This window comes from Pangasianodon hypophthalmus, chromosome 23 (genome assembly GCF_027358585.1).
Source record: "Pangasianodon hypophthalmus isolate fPanHyp1 chromosome 23, fPanHyp1.pri, whole genome shotgun sequence".
Lineage (NCBI taxonomy): Eukaryota > Metazoa > Chordata > Actinopteri > Siluriformes > Pangasiidae > Pangasianodon > Pangasianodon hypophthalmus.
Window position 1 is genome coordinate 17531518 of NC_069732.1, and position 22802 is coordinate 17554319.

At 38.9% G+C, this 22802-nt stretch overlaps 1 protein-coding gene across 1 annotated transcript in view; it reads left to right on the plus strand.

Annotated features, from left to right (window-relative positions):
• The window catches only part of hs3st2 (heparan sulfate (glucosamine) 3-O-sulfotransferase 2), a 33020-nt gene extending 13007 nt beyond the window's left edge, over window positions 1-20013 (plus strand). Inside the window, exon 2 of the mRNA XM_026929959.3 lies at window positions 18931-20013. Within this exon, the coding sequence (XP_026785760.1) occupies window positions 18931-19549 (619 nt within the window). The 3' untranslated portion in view covers window positions 19550-20013. The remainder of the gene's footprint in view (window positions 1-18930) is intronic.
• The last annotated feature ends 2789 nt before the right edge of the window (window positions 20014-22802 follow it).

Below are 22802 nucleotides of genomic sequence, written 5' to 3' on the forward strand. Positions count from 1 at the left end.
GGTGTTAAGTATTATATAAAAAAAGGAAATGTTCATATTTTTGCTATTATGTTAATAAGGTATTATATTTTTTCACTAATGCACTTTCTATATATTTACTGTAGCACTGGTTAAACAACAGCACAGTGATGAGTCCCAAATCCTTCGCTAACATCATGGGCTCGCTCTTCCAAATTCATAACAGTTATGAAGGTAACGATCAGGGAAATAACACTTCTTCCATCTTAATATGATTTAAATCGAACATAATCCAGCTACTGTCATGCTCGCTTATAATATATAATCTGCTCGTATAATCTGCTCGCTTGTTTGAATTTTGCAAATTCCTGAAAAGGTCTAGATGGCATGCTTACATTACAAATCATACGATCTATAGTTCTCTAAAGGACTGTTATCTCAATGTGCTGTAAGTCTGAGTCATGACGTGTTATTGTACAAGCACCCATTTCTTTGAAATATGACTGTGTGAGTCCAACCTACATGGTCTTCCATCCATCATCCATAGACATCAGCTCTTCGAGAGCTTCCCATCTCTGGGACCGTAGCTGAAGTAAATGATACCAAAAATATCACAGCTGCACCAAAGAGCAAAAAAGACATTTCCGCTCCAGCACAAATGAGTTTGCGGGTTGACAAGTTGAGAACCTGTACATTTTTATAGTCTATACTGAAGAGACTCGTTGAGTAAAAACACATGGATCCTTCTCTCATCTGAGTTAGAGTGTTGCTTAAATGCAAAGGGAAATGATTCACAGTGAAGTATAAAGAACTCTCAGATCACTCAGTTTGTCAGTGCAGTCTCTTTTGGTGGAGGCAGCAGTACAATTGTAATCTAATTGGAAGAGCAATGAAACCATTGTTTTTTGGTGCATATGTTTCAGTTAAAATATAATTCATACATACATTTCATTAAAAATCTAATGGCAGACTTACAAAACGCTTTTATTACAACACCTGTATATGACGTGACATGAATCATTCTCCAGGAGCGTGGATGATGATGATGATGCTGATGATGATGATGTATGGTATTAATATAGTTTTTTATCAATCAATAGGACACAGAAGTCAGTGCTGTCAAAACAATTAAGGCCAGCCATTAAAAGCACTTTGAATTGTGACGAATGGTGCAGGATGAAATACTGCTTTCTTCGCTAAAGGCAAAATATTTGTCAGTCACACTTCTCTTCTCTTCTCACTTCACTATTCACTTCTGTTTTTTTGGAAAAGGAAAAGGTGATATATTGCAGTTCCTTAAATAACTGCAAGTTTTTCCCATTTCAACGTATTGGAAGTTTATTGCTTTTGCATAATATTACAAATGGGAAGAAGAAACATTCACTGATATGAGATAAGTTTAGCTTTGAGTTCATTTATCATGCCGTTCAGGGTAGCATTTCCACCTCACAGCTCCAGCTCAATCCTGAGTTCAGGTTACTGTCTCCATACCTCTGAGAGCTCAGGTTTCCTCCCATCCCATCTCCTAAAACTTGCCAGTAGGTGGATTGGACGCATTAAATAGCCTCTTGGTGTGAATGTGTGTTCATGGTGCTCTGCAATGCACTGGGGTCTGGTCCTGGATGTATTCCCGGCTTGGGGATAGGCTCCGGATCCACAGCGACTCTGATCAGGATGACGGTTACTGAAAATGAATGACTGAATCGCACTATAGCCTGCATTTTCTAGACCAACTCACATGATGTAAAAACAGATGCATGTCTAAGATGTATTTACCCGAATATCTCCAAAAGCTTTGTTTGTGGCGTGTTGTAGTCTAAGTCTGTCATGTGTGTTGCGGTTATATACAGTATATGGCCAAAAATATGTATACCCCTGACCATCATATCCATATGTGGTTCTTCCCCAATGTTGGAAACACACAACTGTATAGAATGTCTTTGTATGCTGTAGAATTACAATTTCCAGCATGACAATGCCCCTGTGCACAAAGCGAGCTCCATGAAGACATGGTGTGTGACGGATGGAGTGGAAGAACTCGAGTGTCCTGCACAGAGCCCTGACCTCAACCCCACTGAACACCTTTGGGATGAACTGGAACACCGACTGCACCCCAAGCCTTCTTGCCCGACATCAGTGCCTCTTGTGGCTGAATGAGCACAAACCCCTACATCCACGCTCCCAAATCTAGTGGAAAGCCTTCGCAAAAGAGTGGAAGCTGTCCATATTAACGCCCATGGTTTTGGAATGGGATGTTCAAGCACAGATTGAGGTGTGATGATGAGATGTCCACAAACTTTTGGCCATGTAGTGTACTTTCCATCTCCAGGAAGAAAGGACCTCAACATGATTTACGAGTGGTAAATATTGTGGAGGAACCACTTAGGAAATGTGTGCTAAATGGTGGCAATGGAATTTTTCCCAAACCACCACAACCGGCCTCAGTTCCAGTGGAATGAGGAGTCTTGCTGTATTGTATGGTCCCTACACAGTATAGTTTCTGTCCAGGGTGTGTCTGGAAGAGACCATGATTGTGGAAATGGTGAGTTAGTGTAGGCCTTACCTCACAGTAGATCTTCTGCTCACCACTCTTTCTCCAGGCTCTTCTTCAATAGTGTTTGTTCAGGTTCCAGCACATTCAAATGTGACTCTTTTAATATACATGGCAAAATTCTGAGAGGTGTGTGAACCGTTTAACACATTGTGCTTCCTGTGTTGTGTGCTTTATTAATTAATTTGAGGGAGAAATGTAAACGAGTTATGTGAATGTGAGAAGATGTGAGTGCCAGTTCAATTGAGTTTATTGTGCTTGAAAGATAGCACAGAAGTATTTTTATTATTTGTTCACATACTTTTGGCCATATAGTGTATCTTAAGAGTTTTAGGTGGTTTTGTGGCATTTTTTTGTACTGTATTTGACAATCAAGGTGTATGTAGTTTGTAATTTGTTTAAATGCAGTATGTGTTTTGTAAAATTATTAGCGGTTCAGATGGTTGTGTTTACTGTTTTGAGAGCATTGATGTAACTCCGGAGAAATGTGTTATGCAGTATCAACAGAGAAAAATGATATAATGCTTAATTCATTTTAAAAGTCTTCTTATTGTTATAATGACATTTCTGTTTATATTCATATTAAAGCTCACCTATGAGCTGTGTGAATGACTCCAAATTGACTATTGCTGGATTTTTTTTTTCCACTGTGGCTCAGTGGCTGGTGATTAATGGTCAGACATCCTCCCAGAAGAAAATGTGAGTGAATGAAATATTAATGAGCTAATGTATTCCAGAGGAGCCAGAATTAAGCCATTCCTCTTTATCAGTCCAGGGGAGTGTGGACTGCAATTAGTAATTAGTTTGTTCACTGGCTGCAGGATTATTTCAGACCTTGTTTATTGGAGCATTTCACAGCTTTTTTTCCCCCCACATCTTCGTGATTTGTCAGGTCCAGGCTCGTTTCAGGTAGTCTCGAGCACAATCATTCTGTCATATCCTTTGTATATTTAACAAGCTGCTGCTCAGTGGCAGAAGCAGGAATAGGAGGCAGACGCTTTGCATGTATGAGGGCTACATTTATTACCACAAGAGTAGGTTTAAAATACAAGTAGGGTTGTATGCTAATGTCGCAGTCCTTGAAATCAATTTATTAGAATGTTCTATTAATCTGTTTAAAATTCTGATGAGACTTGATACAAGCATGAAGATTTACAGATCAAGTGTGGATATGTGAAGAACAGCTTGAAGGCAGCTTGTACACAGTGAATTAAGAATGCCACCAGTGTTTGCATAATTGCCTGAACCTTTATTCTATGATATTGTTGGGCTCTGTGCTGTCTGGTTAATCACTAGCATCTGCTCTCCTACAGGAAATGGAGGACACTGTTTAAGTCTCAGCGTGCCTCTGCTAACTGACCATGATTGATGCTTTCCAATTTAAATAACAATCAGATCAGTAGCATCTTAAACATGACTGCTCAAACCTCTACCTCATCCACATTCATTCATTCATGAACCACATTCATTAGCACAGCAAGGTTCTGATTAATTATGTAGAAAGACTGTCATTGTTATCTTATTCACCGTTCGGCCTGCAAATAATGCAGTACTGCTAAGTCTATAGCACTCATTATCCAAATATGCCAAGGTGAACCTCTGGCTCAAGGTACAACATTTTCTGTGTATGTGTTTGCCTGAATAAGACCAAAACAAATGCAGAGAGTAGTTATCCATAAATTGATTTAAAAGCGTTCACAGAGAGGCATATTAAAGAGGAAAGAGCAAACACCGTCCTAACACGGCTGTAGAGATTTTACATAGAATCTGTGTGCCAGGCTAAAGCTAGTACTACACCAGACTTCAGAAATCAGAGGAAGCTTTAAAAGGCTGTGCTATTTAAATCTCTCAGCTTTTACCAACTACTGTTTTATCCCAATTCCAGCTATGCAGTCTACAGCTACTGAGACTAACCTGGATACCTACTTTTGCACGCAAACATAGACCTTCCAGCAAAGTCACATTAAATACAGATGTCGTACATCCATCTTTCACTTTCTCTTTCTCGTCTTGTACACGTCGGACCACATGTACACCGTATGGAGCTAACTGAATAGCGACTTATGACTACAGTCAGCATTAAGAGTAACATATCCTCCAAGGCTGGAGCTGGAGGAGTTTCCTCTCATCTGTTCTGGTGTGGTGAGTGTATTTTTATACATACGTAGCTTCCCTTATTTCATAGATTGCTAACTCCATGGCACCTGTTGGCTTTGGGTCAACCTTCCTTCATTAGCTATCATTCACAGATACCACACTGTATCCTACACCCCTCAGACCTCCCAAACTAAGCACCTCAACACTTCATACACTTGAACACAAACACTGCCTTGTTCATACTCCTACTTCTTGGGCACTCTTATCCAATCACCCACTGTTTCACATAGCACATGTTAACATCGCTAATTATAATGGCCGTTCATGCACTACACATAGGGTATAATATACAGTAAATGCCTTGTGCGCTCTACCTAGTGCAGTGCATGAACAAAATTTGGCGGAAAAAAACAGAGCTGCAGGTGAGGCCATGTGCACAAGGACTTTTTGACATCAATCAAAAAACACAGGACTACAGCGTAAAATTACCAGAGTTAAATTTTTGATAGAATGTCTGACATATTTGTGTCAGCCAATAGGAGACAGTCTTACAGAGGCTTTAGTCGTGCACAATACATATTAAGGTGGATGAAGCAGAACCTAATATTGATTGTGAAGATTGCTGGGATTGCAGGGGGTGGTGCCGCATGGGGGCCGTGGAGATGGCTTGGGGATCTCATACGGGCAGTTGTACTGTGATGGCTTGGGACTGTGGTTGCTGTGGTGGTTTTGGGGCTGCGGTTGCCGCGAGCAGTTTTGCACTCAGGTCTCCATCGGTGGACAGTGAATAACTTCAACAAAACAGACTACATATGAAAACTATAATGAATTTACTGGTTGCACAACTGCACTATTTGTCCATGTAGTACACAGAAGAGAATTATTTATACTCGCACTATCCGTTAGCACCCAGATGAGGATGGATTTCCTTCTGAGACTGGTTCCTCTCAAGGTTGCTTCCTCATATCATCTCAGGGAGTTTTTCCTCACCATTGTCGCCTCTGGCTCGCTCATTAGAGATAAATTCACATATTTACATTACATTACATATTTGATTTAATTTAATTTTTAAATCTGTAAGCTGCTTCGTGTCAATGTCCATCGTTAAAAGCCCTGTACAAATAAAACTGAATTCAAAGCTTGACAATTCAGCGGTAAAAATACTGTACATGTGTCGCTCACAGCAAGCATCAGCTCTGTACACTGGTTTGTGTCCAGATAGCATAAAAAACATAGATTTCACCTAATATCAAGCTCTGCCTGGAAGCACGTCTGGTATATACAGTATACCGGCAATGCACATGTAAGTGTTTTTTGACAGACACCAAAAACTCCTTCTGAATGTTGCTTAATGCAGTAAAATGTACTTGAGTAAGATTTAAAACTAAGCTCCATTCAAACTACTCTTACTAGTTTTTTTTTTTTTCTTTTTTTTCAAAAGCCACTGCTGCTGAACATATTGTGTGTTAAACTGATGTGACAACAGAGAAGTGCCTCTGCTTTTCGGTACCAATTCCTCCTCACTTACATTCTCACTCCTCACTGTTTTTCTAACCTAACAGCACTCAATGTTTTTCAGTGTAATAGCTAATAATAACTGTGTTTTTGTCTGTTAACGTGCATATTTTCACGATGCTATCCTACACTAATGAGGTCACCTGCAGGCACACACGTACGCACACACACACACACACACACACACTCACTTTCTTTTACGTGACCCTTCAAAGCAACTTGTTATGTAGATGGCATCTAATAATTGATTTTGAAACTTTTGAATGATTCTGTGTAGTGTTTATTCATTCATCTACAGTAAGCACTTTATCCTGGTCAGGGTGCTGATGGATCTGGAGCCTATCACAAAAACACTGAGAATACACCATCAGTGGGAGGCCACGGCATCACAGAGCACCATGCACACACACAATCACATCAAGGTGCAATTCAGCATAGCCAGTCCACCTAATGGCATGTTTATAGGAGGTGGGAGGAAACCCACATGTACACAGGGAGAACAGAGACAGTATCCCGAGCTCAGGATTGAACCAAGGATGCTGGAGCTGTGAGGCAGAAACACTACCTACTGCACCACTGTGCCGACCTGCAAAGCTTATTTTATAAAATTATTTTTGCACATTCTCATAAAGGGTGCCAATAATTCTAGATTTGACTGCATAGCCTTAAAGCAATAAGCTTGATTGGGCAAAGTGATCATTTATATTTATATTTATTAAAAGAGCATCATGTTTACCCATTTGAATTTGAACAAAAGCCAACAACCTTTTTAAAGCTGCCTTTGAAATAACAACTTAAGTTACTGTTAATTCTGGTTACAGTCTAGTGGCCTAACCAAATCTAAAATTTAGTATTAGTATTAGACTAAACAAAGCAGTTTTTTCTAACTACAATAAAATGCAAAACCATAGAACAGCATAGTCTATATGAATCTGTACCATATTACCATATAACCATACAGTGGATATAAAAAAGTCTACGCGATGTAAACAAAATCCAAGATAAATCATGTTAGATCATTTTCCACCTTTAATGTGATAGAGCAACCAATACAATTCGAGTGAAAAACAAATATAAATGTTATAGAGGAAAAAAGAAAAAGAAAAAAACTTATAATAACCTGGTTGCATAAGTGTGCACATAATGGGGCATGTGACTGCTCCGAATAAACTAATCACATTCAAACTCGTGTTCAAAAGTAAATATCATACAGCTGTCATCAATCATGTGATTCTGATTAACCCCAAGTAAAGATCAGCTGTTTCTGTAGGATTTTCTTCACATCTTCGTGGTTTCATCAGACTGCTGAAGCCATGGGCCTCAAAGAGTTTACAAAGCATGTACAGGATCTCACTGTTGAAAGGTATCAATCAGGAGAGGGGTACGAAAGAATTTCCAAAACATCAGATCAGTACCATGGAGCACTGTGAAGGCCATCATCAGCAAGTGGAGAAAACGGGGCACCACAGTGACATTACAGAGAACAGGACGTCTCTCCAAAATAGAAGAAAGGACAAGATGGAAACTTATCAGGGAGGCTGCCAGGAGACCTACAGCAACATTAAAGGAGCTGCAGGAATAGCTGACGAGTGCTGATCACTACCTGCATGTGACAACAATCTCTTGTATTCCATGGGGTCTGGGCTATGGGGTAGGGTGGCTAGAGGGAAGCCATTTCTCATTAAAAAAAACAAAAAAAACACCCAAACCTGCCTAAATGTGTTACAGTCTGATGAGACCAAGGTAGAACTTTTTGGGCATAATTCTAAAAGATATGATTGTGCAAAAACCAGACAGCTTATCACCCAAAGAGCACCATACCAACGGTGAAGCATGGTGGTGGCAGCATCATGCTGTGGTGCTGCTTCTCTTCAGCTGGGACTGAGACTTTAGTCAAGATAGAGAGAAACATGGATAGCTCCAAATACCAATCTGTTTTAGCAGAATACCTGTGGGCTTCTGTTAGACAGCTGAAGATGAAGAAAAATTTCACATTCCAGCACAATAACAACCCAAAGCACAAATTTAATCAACAAAGGAATGGCTTCAGAACGGCCCAGTCAGAGCCTAGATCTAAATCCTGTTGAAAACCTGTGGAATGACGTGAAGAGGGCTGTGTACAGGAGATCCCCTCACAATTTAATAGATCTGGAGCATTTTTTAAAGCAAGAGTGGAATAAAAGTTCCAAATTAGGATGTGCTAAGTTGGTAGACTCTTACCCAAAGCAAGTTTCTTTAACAAGGTATTAGTTAAGGGGTGTGCAGACTTGTGCAACCAGTTTATTGTAAGGTTTTTTTGTTTGTTTGTTTGTTTTTTTTGCTTTTTTCCCTAAAACATTTCTCTTTGTTTTTCACTTGAATTTTGTTGGTTGCTATTTCACATTAAAGGTGGGAATAGATTTGACATGATTTATCTTGGTTTCATTTTTTCACATCACAAAAACCTGCAGATTTAACAGGGGTATGTAGAATTTTATATCCACTGTATGTTTGAAAAGTGAAAGAACAGCATGGACCATCCAACATCAGCAGCATAATGCCCAGATATTTTGAAGCAGCATGTGTTCTTTGTGCCATCCAGAGTGCAGCACTCACCACTAAGGCTGGAGCAAGTGAGTAGATCGCCAGGCACTCAAATTTTAAATTACTGGGACAGCCCTAGTTCTTTTAGCTCAGGTTTTCTTACTGCAGTCCTGAGGATTGACTGCCCTGCACAGTTTCAAGTTCTCTACTGTCAGCACGCTTATGAAGCTTGACAATTAGCGGATGACGTTTTACCTGGTGCAGTAATCCGATTTAGTCTAAATTATGTCAATACAATACAATAATTAAAACATCTCTCAGTAGTATATTAGCTTAGGATCCTGTGTAGCATAAATGATTTGCCCAGCTAACATATATACAAATTATGATAATGACTGAAGGACACATAGACTTATGTCATAGCTATGTACATATCTACTGAATATCATAATCTCAGTTTACATCAACCGGCCAATTCAAAAGTCCAACTTTCTGCAAGCCAACTACCATAACTGAAAAAGTAGGGGGGAAACAAGGGCATATAAATGGCAAACAATTAATGCTGCTGTATCTTATACAGTCAGATGTAATATCAGACCATGGCCTGGTGTCAGTCCTCATTACATTAAGATGGTAGATGTGTCTGAAGTAATGAACTGAGTAAGCATTCGGATGAATTGCAATGTCAATCTCTATTAAGAGAAAACGCCACTGATACCATCCATCAGGAATCCCATTTTTTGGATGTTGTAGTGATACAGTACATGGCCTGTGGTCTCGGAAGTAATTGTTTGAGAGGAATTTATCTCGGAAGAATGTCCAATTTCTAAAATGACAGCTTTTGTTTATAGTTAATTGTATAACTTGTTGATGAAGGAAATTCAATTAAGGTTTAATCCATCCTACCGCTATGAAAGACCAACTTCAGAATAAAGATAAAAAGGTTTGTGCACTATGTCTTGTGTGCTTTCATGATAAGCTAATTGGGTTTTTTAATTACTAACAATTTCTGGACAACACAATTTTTAACACAATTATGACCAAGCACTTTCTCTGATGTGAATAAATTGAATAGTGTCTTCTTTTGGGAATCCGTTTGCTCTGTGCACTGTACCACTGAGTGTCTTATTAAAGAGAATCTTCCTTAGAAGAGAGAAGAGAAATGTAATAAAACCATATGAATTTTTTTTTTAAACCCATTTTGTTTTTAGAATCCACTCAACTCAAATGATGTTTTATTATCCTTGGCTGTAACATCATTCCCAGAATTTAATTGGAGCTGTCAGTGACATATTCAACTGCTTCTCTGAGAAACCAATCTTCAGTCAAAACAGAGCAAACAGATGTGCACAGATGAGTCAGGAACAGGTGCTGATCATTAGAAGGTTAGTGATGCTGAACAGTGATGGGTCAGTGAAGGAAAGAGTGTCTGGCTGTTCAAACAGTTTGTCTTGGTAGTTTTGGATAAAACCTTGACTCACATGCAATCAAGATCACCTGACTACTCAGCTAAACTGTGTCTTTGACCGAGGAGATAAATTATAAGGACAGAGTAGGGTGATGATAAATCTCAATTCTCCTTTTTAATGAGAGTAATCAATTATATACATCTATGACTGTTTAAGATGGTGATGAACAAATTGAAACCTGGGGGCTATTTAATAGAAAATCAATTGTCTATTTACATAATTGGACTTTTCAGTATTCTTTTAGGATTATTTAATCGTGTAGCCTGGTCCCTAAAAAAAAAAAAAAAAATGATAATTTATAGCCAGACTACTGCTGCTGTTTTAAGAACACACAAGTTCTCACATTTACCCTCAGGACTCCTATACCATTCTGCCTAAAGAGGATTCAGGGAAGACAATGTGCAAAAATATCTAGCCAACATTTTGCATTGTAAGTGCATGTTGCTAAGGTTCTTACTTTTCTTACTTAGGCAAGTGAGAATATTTATTCAGTGTGTCATTTGTTACCTGCTTAGCTGATGCCCTTAAAAGGATTGAACTCACAGATTGTGAAGGTAATTAGATGAATCTGCTTATTTGCATGGCAAAAGTATGGATATTTAATAAATCAATGACAAATCACCAGGAATGAGTGAGTACTCTGGTGAGTGTCTGCTGGTCTGAGACAGCAGACGATCAGTAAACACGATGGCACGAGTTGCCTGTCATGTTATTAATGCTGGGGCTGTAGAGATGAAGGTTCTCTAATTTAAACAGGAGTTCATGGATCAAGATGTTAGAACGCCAACCACAGCATATAGCAACCAGTATGCAAAGAGAATATAAAATTGAATCTTATAAAAATTTTAAAAAACATATTGTAGGATTACACTTTAGAAGAGTTTTGTGTACAGCATGTATTATTGTAAATATTATCTGAAGTCTCCTCAGGTGCAGACTACACGCATGCTAGACGACATGATCACCTGGTGTACCTGGACACTAACACCTTGACATTGACTTTTCAGTTTCTGAATGAGCTATAAGCATACCAGAAATCAGTTTATTACAAAATATACGCTGTCCAAACTAGTGAGCAAAACGATCAGAGAACTAGCCTTCAGAATCAGACACATTTTTATTGTTGGCTGGTTACTATCCTGAAGAAGTGTAATACTATAGGCCTAAAAATAATACAGACAGATGAGGGACAACGTAATGCTGTGAAAAACACAAATTAAACTCGCCATCTCTCAGCGTCAAGGAGTAGCCGTCTCTGTATGAAGTGCGCATATAGATCACTTGTCAGGTATTATAATAGTTTAGTTATTGAACAGAACAGTTCAGATGTTTAAGTACTTATTAACTTAGCAGTAATTAATCAAGTGTTACCAAAGACGTTCCACAATAATTACTACTCGTTGTAATAAACTAGTACGTTGGTAAAATGGTAACAACAATTTTGTATTTTACGTCTATCAGTATTGTGCATTGTCCTTACTTTGTCATTACATTAAGCATTAAATATTGATTAATTAATTAATGTTAGCTACTATCCTTTGTGATAAGTAAATGCCCTCACCATACTATTAAACCACTAATAACTAGTATCTAAAAATTGGATAAAAAGTCATTACACTTTTCTCAGCATAGTTGTGATGAGTAGACCAATTTATTTAGTTACCACAAAACGTTTTATCAGAATAGTAATGTGACATTAGGTACTAAATCATAGTCAGCATAGAGTTTTATTATAATGATTAGTAATTATTGAGAAACTACTGTGATAACAGCTAAGTTAGTAAGTACTTAAGCTTTTATTTTTATTAATTATGGAACTGTATTGTAAAGTGTTTTTGACCTGCATTTACACTGGAGAACGAGATATTACTTACCTTTCTGTTAGCCAGTGTCACTCGCTGCTGCTGCTTCAAATTCACAGTTACACATGAGCTGGCGGTAGTGTGCTGAATTTCTATTGGCTAATGCGTCCGTCATTCAAAGATGGAAGGGGATGCGCAAACAGAAAAAAGATTTAAAAAAAAAACCCTCAGCTACCAGCGACTTCTCTCTTCAGCTTATGGACGTCACCCCAACATGCATGATTAAGACATATAAATATTACCCACCAAGGTTTGTGTGCTATCTGGGAACTTGACTAAAATGAGGATTTATCTCTTTCAGCAAAATCATTTCATTAAGATTTAACACAAGCAACATGACCGATATGAGTTACGAGCCATATGAGCTGCAATAAAACTATAATTCAAAGTTACAATTATGGTGTACACATAGCAAGACAGACCTGACTGATTATGCTACTTTATTGTGTATTCCATCAACATAGTTATGATTAGTGGCATGTATTTAAGCATGCAGTTAAGCTGTTTGGAGAAGAGCTATTGCTCCATTCTGTACAAGATTAATTGTTGCCTCTGGCCTTGAACTGGTAAGGCTAACTGAGACAACCTGGCCAGCAGAACACTGTTCATAAATCAAGCTAAACGGATCGATATTTCTGTGGACCGTGGAGGTAACTTATAGTCATTCCCATCCCAGGAAAGACTATTAAAAACTGGGAATGACTCACAACTGATGGAGACGTGAACTTATTCTCTAACCTGTACTTTCATTGCCATGAGACGGTCAATATAATATTAATTTATATTATTGGGTTTTTTGCTAATAATAAAAAGATCCCTTAGCATACACTGACCTATAGCAATAAAGCTTATCTTAAAGTCTGTGTGTAAATGACACTTCAAAGGACTAAAATGGAAAAATTGGCAATGACATTACATAAATGGCTACTGTGGGCTTAAAATCTGTCTAATTAATTGAAGAATGTTAAGAGCTGTCAGTACAGCCTGTACAGTATCATGTTCTGTGTGACAACTGGATTATATACATATATATATATATATATCATGTTCTGTATATAATCCATATATATATATAATCCAGTTGTCACACAGAATATGATACTGTACAGGCTGTACTGTATCATATATATATATATATATATATATTCAGCTAGGGTAAAGCTGCTGCATGTAGCATTTGGGGCCTCAGAAGCCCTCTCTGGTAGAAAAATGCTATTATAAGCTACTTGTGGAAGAACATTTCTAACAACATTTGTACCAAAGTCCTAGTAAAAATCTGTCCACTCGGTGGCCATCTTGGCAATGTTCCCAGGCAGTTATTTTCAGTCATTCAAGACCAGGCTCTTATCTACTTTAATAAATAAGAAAGAGATCGACAAGATGAAATGGCAGTTACAATATGACAAAAGTGGTGTGAATAATATGAGACCCTTGGCACCAATATGTGATCTCAGGCTTTTTTTTTCAGGTTCGTTCAATACGAGGCTCTCAGTTCGATATGTCTGTATTGAACAATACATTAAACAAACTGAATAATAAAGTAGGCTATTCGTCATTAAATTCCACTTATATTAATATAAGTTAATATAAATATAAGTCTGGTTCCTCTCAAGGTTTCTTCCTCATATCGTCTCAGGGAGTTTTTCCTCACCACCATCCCCTCTGACTTGCTCATTAGGGATAAATTTATACATTTACAATTTATATCCTAAGGGCTGTTAGGTGAGCAGCTAGGGTATTAGCCTGTGAAAACAGCAATGGCTCCCGTCAGCAGCAAGCAGGAACTGGAAAATTCAAAGCTCAAGATCTGATGTAAAGGAGAGGGTTCGTACCTTCGCAGTAAGTTACAATGCTGAGTGGTGGATGTAAAGATGGATTGAAATCTGCCAAATATGTGTAGAATGCACCGGTGCTAATGCAGCCTTCAATTCTTCCTCAGAAGCTTGTGTGTAAGTAATCTGTGTTCAAGTAGTTTTGGTCGAAAAAAAATGGTCGGTGTAAGAAAACGTCTTTTTTATGTATCATCAACGACAAGAGGGGTTATTAATCTTTACTGAAAGGAAATGAAAAAAATGAACAGCTAACATGCCAAATTACCACGTTCTATCTTACTGTCAGCTGTAGATGTCACATTTACGCTGGCAGCCACCTTGACTTTTTGTTATCGACATGCCCCCAAACTCGGAAAGTCAGGGCTCGTGGAAAAATATGAGCTCTGGTGCCATTCGTGTGTGCTCACCTCATAATTATGATATTTCCGACAGGAATTGAAGGCAGCATTATTGTACTACAAACATGCTACACATGCTACTCCTGAGATACCAGTGATCCTGACCCCTTCTGCTCTCCGCCCCTGCCTGATCCATCCTGATGCCCTACTTCTGGTTGGATTTCTCATCGGTTGGAGATTGCTCGCTGCTGCTGGGGGTGGCCCCACATGGATCAGTGGGATTGCTGGGGATGGTGCCACTTGGGGACCATGGAGGTGGCATTGGACTGCGGTTCATATGGGGAGTTTACTGCGATGGTTTGAGACTGTGATGGTTTGAGACTGTGATGGTTTGAGACTGTGATGGCTGTGTTGGCTTTAGAGCTGCGGTTGCCGTGAGCAGTTTTGCACTCAGGTCTCCATCAGTGAACAGCGGATAGGTTCAACAAAACAGACTATATATGAAAACTGTAACTAATTTCCTGGTTGCACAATTGCACTATTTGTCCATGTAGTACACAGTTATAGAAGAGAAATGATATATAATCGCAGTATCCGTTAGCACCCAGATGAGGATGGGTTCCTTTTGAGTCTGGTTCCTCTCAAGGTTTCTTCCTCACGTCATCTCGGGGAGTTTTTCCTCACCACCGTCGCCTCTGGCTCATTTATTAGGGATAAATTTATACATTTACAATTTATATCCTGAGTTTATATATTTCTGTAAAGCTGCTTTGTGACAATGTCTATGGTTAAAAGCGCTGTACAAAAAAAATTGAGTTGAATTGAATCTTTTACCATGACCCTTCTGTGTCCGTCTCTAAAACTAGAAAAAATGACGCAACACACACAGACACACACACACAGACAAAAGCAATCAAACTCTCTCTGCTGCATTCAGGCAGCCTTTCCTTGCTAATTCAATCCAGGCAGCGACTGGGAAGTTCATAGCTGCAGATATGAGACGCTACTTGGTAATGGAGAACACAGGATTGAATCTCTACAGAGAGCTACGTGACTTTGACAGCACAACTAGCTAACAGCAGAATCGGAAATGAAAAGCCCCACGGTTCCGAGAGTCACACCAGTACAAGCTTGGCTAGAGAGCTAATGTTTACGTCGCCATGTTTAATCTTGTTGCATTCTATTGCACAGCTTTTGTTTTGGAGCACACAAACACTATCATTAATGTACTTTTGTTTTACTACTGTTGAATGTTTTATTCAATTTAAAATGGAAACCTCAGGCACATATTCAGGCATTTCTAACTTTTGCTGTATCGAGAATATTTTGCTGTATTGGGGAAAGCCCTCTTCTATTTTAAAGAAGTCAAAGGAAGGTTTAATTTTGGCATCCACGTCATCTAAATAACTGTAAATCAATGCCTTGCAACTGATTGTTTTGGACTATTTTGGTAGCAGGGACTTTTGTAGCAACACCAACGGTCATAAGAACATAGAAATAGAAAGAAATAGAAATACCCTACACTGCGAGTGGGCTAATGACTAAGCACCCTCTGCTGACACGAGGACACATTTCAGACGATGGCATTTGGAGTCCAGTTTGGAGCTGCAAATTAGCAGGAATCCCAGCTAAGAATAGCAGACTCAGCTTGTTTTCCAAGTGATTCAGACAATGGGCTTCATTTATAAGTGTTTTACTAATGTTGTGTGAATGTTTTCACATGTTTTCACATGTGTATGTTGATAAATACCAATCACCCGTAAGCGTATTCTTGGCACACAAAGTTTACAGAGAGCTGAAAGCAACAAAATGATGACTAAACAATGGAAGAGTACCTCCTAAGTACATTCATTCATTCATTCATTCATCTTCAATAACTGCTTTATCAGGGACAGGGTTAAACACTAGGTACGAGAATTCACACACCTTCACACACTCATTCACACTTAGAGGCTATATAGCATAGTCAATCCAGCTAGCTGCAGGAATTTGGGAGATGGGAGGAAACCAGAGAACCCAGAGGAAACTCATATGAACCCAGGAAGAAGAACTTACAGTAACCCGACTGTGAGCCTGTGAGACGGCAACACTCCCCTCCGTGCCATCATGCGCAGCGTGCACTAAATGTTTCAGTATTGCTCATCATTGCAGCATGTCAGCTACAACAGACACACACAAACAATTTACTTCTTCCTTGTACAGGGTGCCATTTCTTTTGTCCTAATAGCCAAACTTATTTGTCATAATTTATGGATTTGTTTTTGCATTGGTTTCTTTCACCTCGTTAATATGAGATGGTTTTCATAGAATGTTTGTGAAGTGCCGTTTGGCCCAGTGTTTATTAAATTTATTAAACAGGTTAAACTTGACAGCATAATCCATGTATAAAATTGAAGTAACTCAAGCCAAGTATATGATTTGAAGCTTAGTGTATCAGTCGAGCTTTACGTTAGAGTTTCCTTATGCATAAATTTACACAAACTCAGGAGCTCTCGTACGAGACGAACATATCAACTAACTGGATTTTTCCTGTGTAAGTGCTCTTATAAACCATTTTTATGAATAAATACATTCATATCCAGCTAATGTAGGAAGTCAGATGTTTGTGTGCTCGGCAAGAAAAATGAGCAATATCATCCCGCTCACTCAACTCTTACCTGAGACCATCCAAGGAAATCCGCTAGGAAAACGTAGCTACTACGGTCTGCTGCAGTAACGTACGGATTTAAAAAATATGGATATTTGTCACTTATAAAAAGAAGGGAGTGAGAATCGTGATTCAATTCTTAGAAAAAAATTGTGATTCCTAGTTCATCAAGAATCGTGCAGCCCGAGTGAAGCGCAATGCTTAAGCAATCTTAGCAAAGAGTCACCGTGTCATTCAGAATGTAACATCTGAAAATTAGAAATTAGAAATTAGAAATAAGTGGCTGCAATGCTATGACCAGTAAAACAAACTTCATTTTCTATCCAGACATGAACGTTCAGGATCATTTTTTTCCACAAACAGAAAAAAGACTGAAAATGAAATGATTTGAAAAATGTGAATGATGTACCATGATGAAAACCCAGTAGCTCCATATGACGTCATGTGTAGGTAGGCTTTAGTAGTAGTAGTCAGTAGTTAATTATCTAAATTAGTTTAGTACATACTCAGTTTTACTCGATTACTTTTGATGGGTTTGTTTCACGTGATTTGTACCCTAATTCTGCTTAATGACGAATAGAATAATAACGAAAGACACAGTAGGACTCTTTATTTGAAGATTTTGTTCTCTCTTTTCATATGCCTTGCAGCTCTCTTTTCTCTTAACAAACCCTTTCACTGTGATTGGTGCTCGCTACCAGTCGCAAGGGGTTTTGGGTAAGAGACCGCTGCTGAGTCCGCTTTAATTCAGGCGTCTCCAAAGGGTGCATGTGAGAATCTTTTGGATCTGTAAATGAGAAATGGGACATCCTACAGCTTCATGGGCATGCACAAACGAGGTCCGGGAAGCCGCAAGTGCGTCATTTGGGACATTCGAACAGCTCTGGTACATCTTTTTCAGAGTGTATTATTCTTTCCTGACTTTTTCTTTTTCATTTTTAACAAAAGCGTCTAACACTCTGCAGTTTAAAGTATTGCGTTCTAGTATTTCAGTATTCTGAAAAATACCCCAATGTAGTTTATTGCCTACATAAAATGATTGTGCTCCATCTGCAGCACATGCTGTTTGTGATTGTCCAAGTGTATATTGGGTGATCTTTGAGACATATCAATAATCAATAATGTTGAGAAATCTATTACTCAATTTTTTGAGAAAACAGAGAAAAATTGATCAGGAGATAAAAATGTCCTTCAGTTCAGATTAATACCAATGCAGAAAACTTGTATGGCACAGTACTGATGATTACACTGTTTAAAAAAAAAAAAAAAAAGACATAAAAATCCTCCCTTTCTGTAGTTCACCAGTTCATGTTTCTACAACTTTGAAGTTGGAGGATTTGATGGTTTTCTACTGGAAAACTTTGTGATAATAATGACCTATTTCAAGTGTCCTAGATTTCCCAAAGCCTCTCTCGGTATTGTGCATCTGTAATGCAGGTGATGGTGATTTATGACTAAGAGTGCAGGATGTGGCTGAGATTTGATAATTTCCCCATGCCCTTCAGCATCAAACACACTGGGGAGATAAGGGACTGAAAATATTGGCTGAAAGTATTAAAAGCTTCTGTGTGTGTGTCTGACTATGTGCACTGATTTTGCGACTGTAACAGAATCTCAATTTTTCAAGGAGGCTTGTACCTATGTGCACTGGCTGTTTTCTTTTATCCTCCTGATTTTTTTTTTCCTTCTATAAATAAAACCCAAAGGCCAGAGTTATTTTTACCTCTTCATCAGGAATATTGGCCAGAATAATTACTTATTCTGCATATCGCATAGTTCTATGGCTTTGTGAAACATGCTACTTGTAAATGTTACCGGCTGTGTCATCTATTTCCTTCCATTTTTAATAGCTGAAATTTATTTTTGAAGTAAGCAATTCAAGCAAATTGGTGGTATTTCACTGTTTAGTGTAAATTATGATGCAAAGAAGCACATAATATGAAAAAAAATGTAGTGATTTCTGTAATTTCTATTTATTTGTCATTATTTAATTTTTTATTTCCCTAATATGATAATAATTCCCTAGATTTTTTTTTCTGTTTAGATTTTTTCTATTTTTTTAAGGATAAAATTAGCGGTTTAAAACAGGACTGTACCCAGGTCTTTCATCACTGCCATTTCTTTCTGTTCCTCTCTAGAGGCCTAATGCCACGAACACTGGACAGCCAAATCACCATGGAGAAAACACCCAGCTACTTCGTAACGCGTGAGGCTCCACGCCGCATCGCCAGTATGTCCCAAGACACCAAACTCATTGTGGTGGTGCGAAATCCAGTGACACGAGCCATCTCCGACTACACACAGACACTGTCCAAAAAGCCAGACATCCCCAGCTTTGAAGAGCTCGCTTTCAAGAACAGGAGCCAGGGTTTGGTGGACACCTCGTGGAACGCCATACGCATAGGCATGTACATCCTGCACCTAGAGAACTGGCTGCAGTACTTCCGGCTCTCGCAGATCCATTTTGTGAGCGGCGAACGGCTCATCACGGATCCAGCCGGTGAGCTGGGCCGTGTGCAGGATTTTCTGGGACTTAAACGCATCATCACAGACAAGCACTTCTATTTCAACCGAACGAAAGGCTTCCCTTGTTTGAAGAAGCCTGAGAGCAGCAGCACTCCTCGGTGCCTTGGCAAGTCCAAGGGCAGGACACATGTGCAAATCGACCAGGAGGTCATTGAGCAGTTGCGTGACTTTTATAAGCCTTTTAATGTGAAGTTTTATGAAATGGTAGGACATGACTTCAGATGGGACTGAAGTGTTACGCTTTCTTAAATGATGAGTGAGTCATTGGATCAAACCTTTCAGTCAGATCAGGCCTTTGACAGAAAGAGTAAATGAAAACAGAAAACCTCAAAGGACACCTTAAACAAATGAAGACCAAATGCTCTTAAGATACTAAACTAGCTTATAAGCTTACTGAATGATTCTACACAGGCAAAATCCATAGCTATTCCTACTGTAGCTCAGGACACTGTGCCATCCACTTGAAATTCCTTTACTACATTTAGGATTGACACTTGCTCATTAAATCAGGAGAATAACTGAGACGCTGTCATTCGGTTTCAAAGTACTTATCATGCACAGCACTGTGTCTGTTCACTGTCCTCCTGTTACTATTTAAAATACAAAAAGCGTGTCATCTTGTTATGAAACTGAAACCCATACAGCATACAACTGCAATGTGTTATTAAAATGTAAAATGGAAAAAAAAATTAAACACAGCCTCAACAAACTTAGCTTTAAGGCTATTCTTACCAGAGAAATTGATTGGTTGAAGGTTTTCTGATCCTGACAATGGGAAATAGCACACCGTGTTCTGAGCTTGGTTAACAAATTGATCATGTTTGATTTACTTGTGTGTCTTTTTTTAATGCGTATGTAATTTTTTCTCAGCAGATATCTCAAAACTGCATGCCATCAGCAGATGTTTTGCATCTGATCACAGATGTGATCTTCAAAGGCGATTGAAACCACTGTCACACCCTTGTGGGATAACTGGCAACATTCTAAGGGCTGTTTTTTTTTCCTTTTTAAGCTAGCGAGAGAATCCCAAAGGACCATCCAATTTAGTCTCAAGCTATGCCAATCTTTGTACTGAACACTAGTCCTGCATAAAGCATTCCAAAAGATGAATTTAGAGGTTTTAAAACTTGACTTCTGTGTCCTGTTAAAGGATGACCAAACAAGAGCTTTTTTTAAGCTACTGTAATGCTTTGGAGCCTGAATAATTGAATTAGACACTGATATTAATTAGCAGCACTGCAGATTGAGCCTTGGATCTCTAAAACACCTCTGAGTCTTCCTTAAAGGTCTTCCATCGATTTGATATGACCATGGGGGAGGCAACAATGTAATTACTGCTACAGGCCAGTTTAACCTTCAAAGTAAATACCGAGAAACAAACAGGCCATGTTATAAATGTCATGAACTTTGAGCTTCTCAGGAGCAACTTGAAACTCCACCTTATTAGGCTGCATCAACCAAAATGACGTACGAAATGATGTTTTCACTGCTCCGTCTACTGCACAGCATCATACAGGAGATTCTGAATAATATCCATGTATTGCAATTGTGTGCAGCCTTTGTATGGGTATCAAGATGTTTAAACAGTTTATGTCACTAAATAAGGTGATCACAATGTACCAGAAATCACAAGCAAGCCATTGTAAATTAAAATAGTTATTAGTTAACATTTAGAGCAGGTCCAATATTGTTATTATTCTGAGCCACACATATCATCCCAGGAGCAAGCTACGGTTTATATTATTCATCACTACATGATATTGGAAGGTTTCATATATAACCTTGATTCTACAGTTGAATGAATGACTGCCATTCAACAGGATCTATGGTTTCTTTAAGAGCTATTATTTCCAATCACTTGTTTCCTTGCCAAGCACCAATAGCAGAACTTCTTCACCACCTCCTCACCATGAAAACACGTGGGCATCCTATCAACTCAAGTGATCCAGGTCGCCTGCCTCTGACTTCCATGTAGTGTTAGAGATGTACTAGCCTTGGTGCATTCTGCAGCAACAGATAGAATGAAAGGTTTATTGATATACCACAATGCCAATAACTCCACTCCCCAGAGCAGACAATTTACCGTAGTGATAGACAGCAAAAAAGAAAAAGAAAAGCTGTGTTAGGTGAAAGACATTTTATATCTGCATCTTCCATTGGTTAATATGGAAACTCGTACAGAAGGTTTAGCAGGAATTATAAGTAGGAGACAGGACCATAGGAGACATTCCACCTTTAGGAAAAAGTTTTGAGTATGTTATGCTCTCCCAGGGGTAAACCATCAACTGTACACAATGCTGCCACATACACTTTTATGGTAGACCCAGAAAGAGATGCTTCTAGCCAACTCTGCAAAAAAAAACTCCAGAACATCATTCCCAATGAAAGAACAACATCTCACACATACTGAAAAAAGTTTGCATAGAACTGGCGCATAGATGGAGCACACTCACTCACCCTTTGCATTTTGCTAGGATCCCTCCCAGGGGACAAAGCCATAATTTGGTCTTGGTACACCACCTTGCTAGTGCCTCCAGGCCCTGTCTGTCAAAGACCTGCATGGTATTAGCAGCAGATGTTTCAGTGGGTCTTTACAAGGCTTCCGATGATGATGATGTTATGCCAGCAATGGTGTTATACCGGCCAACTTGCCTTCTCATCTGCGTTAACAATTCCATTGATCTACTGTGCTTTATTTTGTTTCACCATAGTGTCATGCAATTCCTTGCATAAGTATTCAACCCCTTGAACTTTTCCACATGTTCTTGAGCAACAACTTGGGATTAAAATGGATGTATTTAGGATTTTTATCATTTTATTTATACAACATTTGGATTATTAAACTTAAAAAACAGACATTTCTTGCTTTCATAAGTATTCAGATCCTGAGAAACTTGGTAGAACCACCTCTGGCTGCAGTTACAGCTGCAAGTCTTTTGGGATATGTTTCTATCCACTTTGCATATCTGGATCCTGATATTTCTGCCAATTCTTCTTGGCAAAATTGCTAAAGCTCTGGAGACAGTTGGTGAACAGCAACTTCAAGCATTGCCACAGATACTCAATCAGATTAAGGTCTGGGCTTTGACTGAGCCATTCTACACATTCAGGTTCTTGGGTTTGAACCACTCCAGTGTTGCTTTGGCAGTATTCTTAGGGTCATTGTCCTGTGGGAGGGTGAAGCTCTGCCCCAGTGTAAAGTCTAGAACAGGTTTTCTTCTAGGATTGCACTGTATTTATGTCCCTGCTGATGAAAAATTGCCCCACAACATATGCTACCACCACCATGCTTCACTGCAGGAATGGAGTTCACAGGATGATGAGTAGTGTTTGGTTTCTGACAAACGTAGGGCTTTGTCTAGGCTATGGATGTCCTGTGAACAGCGTTTATCATCTGAGCTGTAGATCTATCCAGATCCTTCAGAGATACCCTTGGTCTCTCGGTCGCTTTTCTGACTGATGCCCTCGTTACCCAGTCACTGAC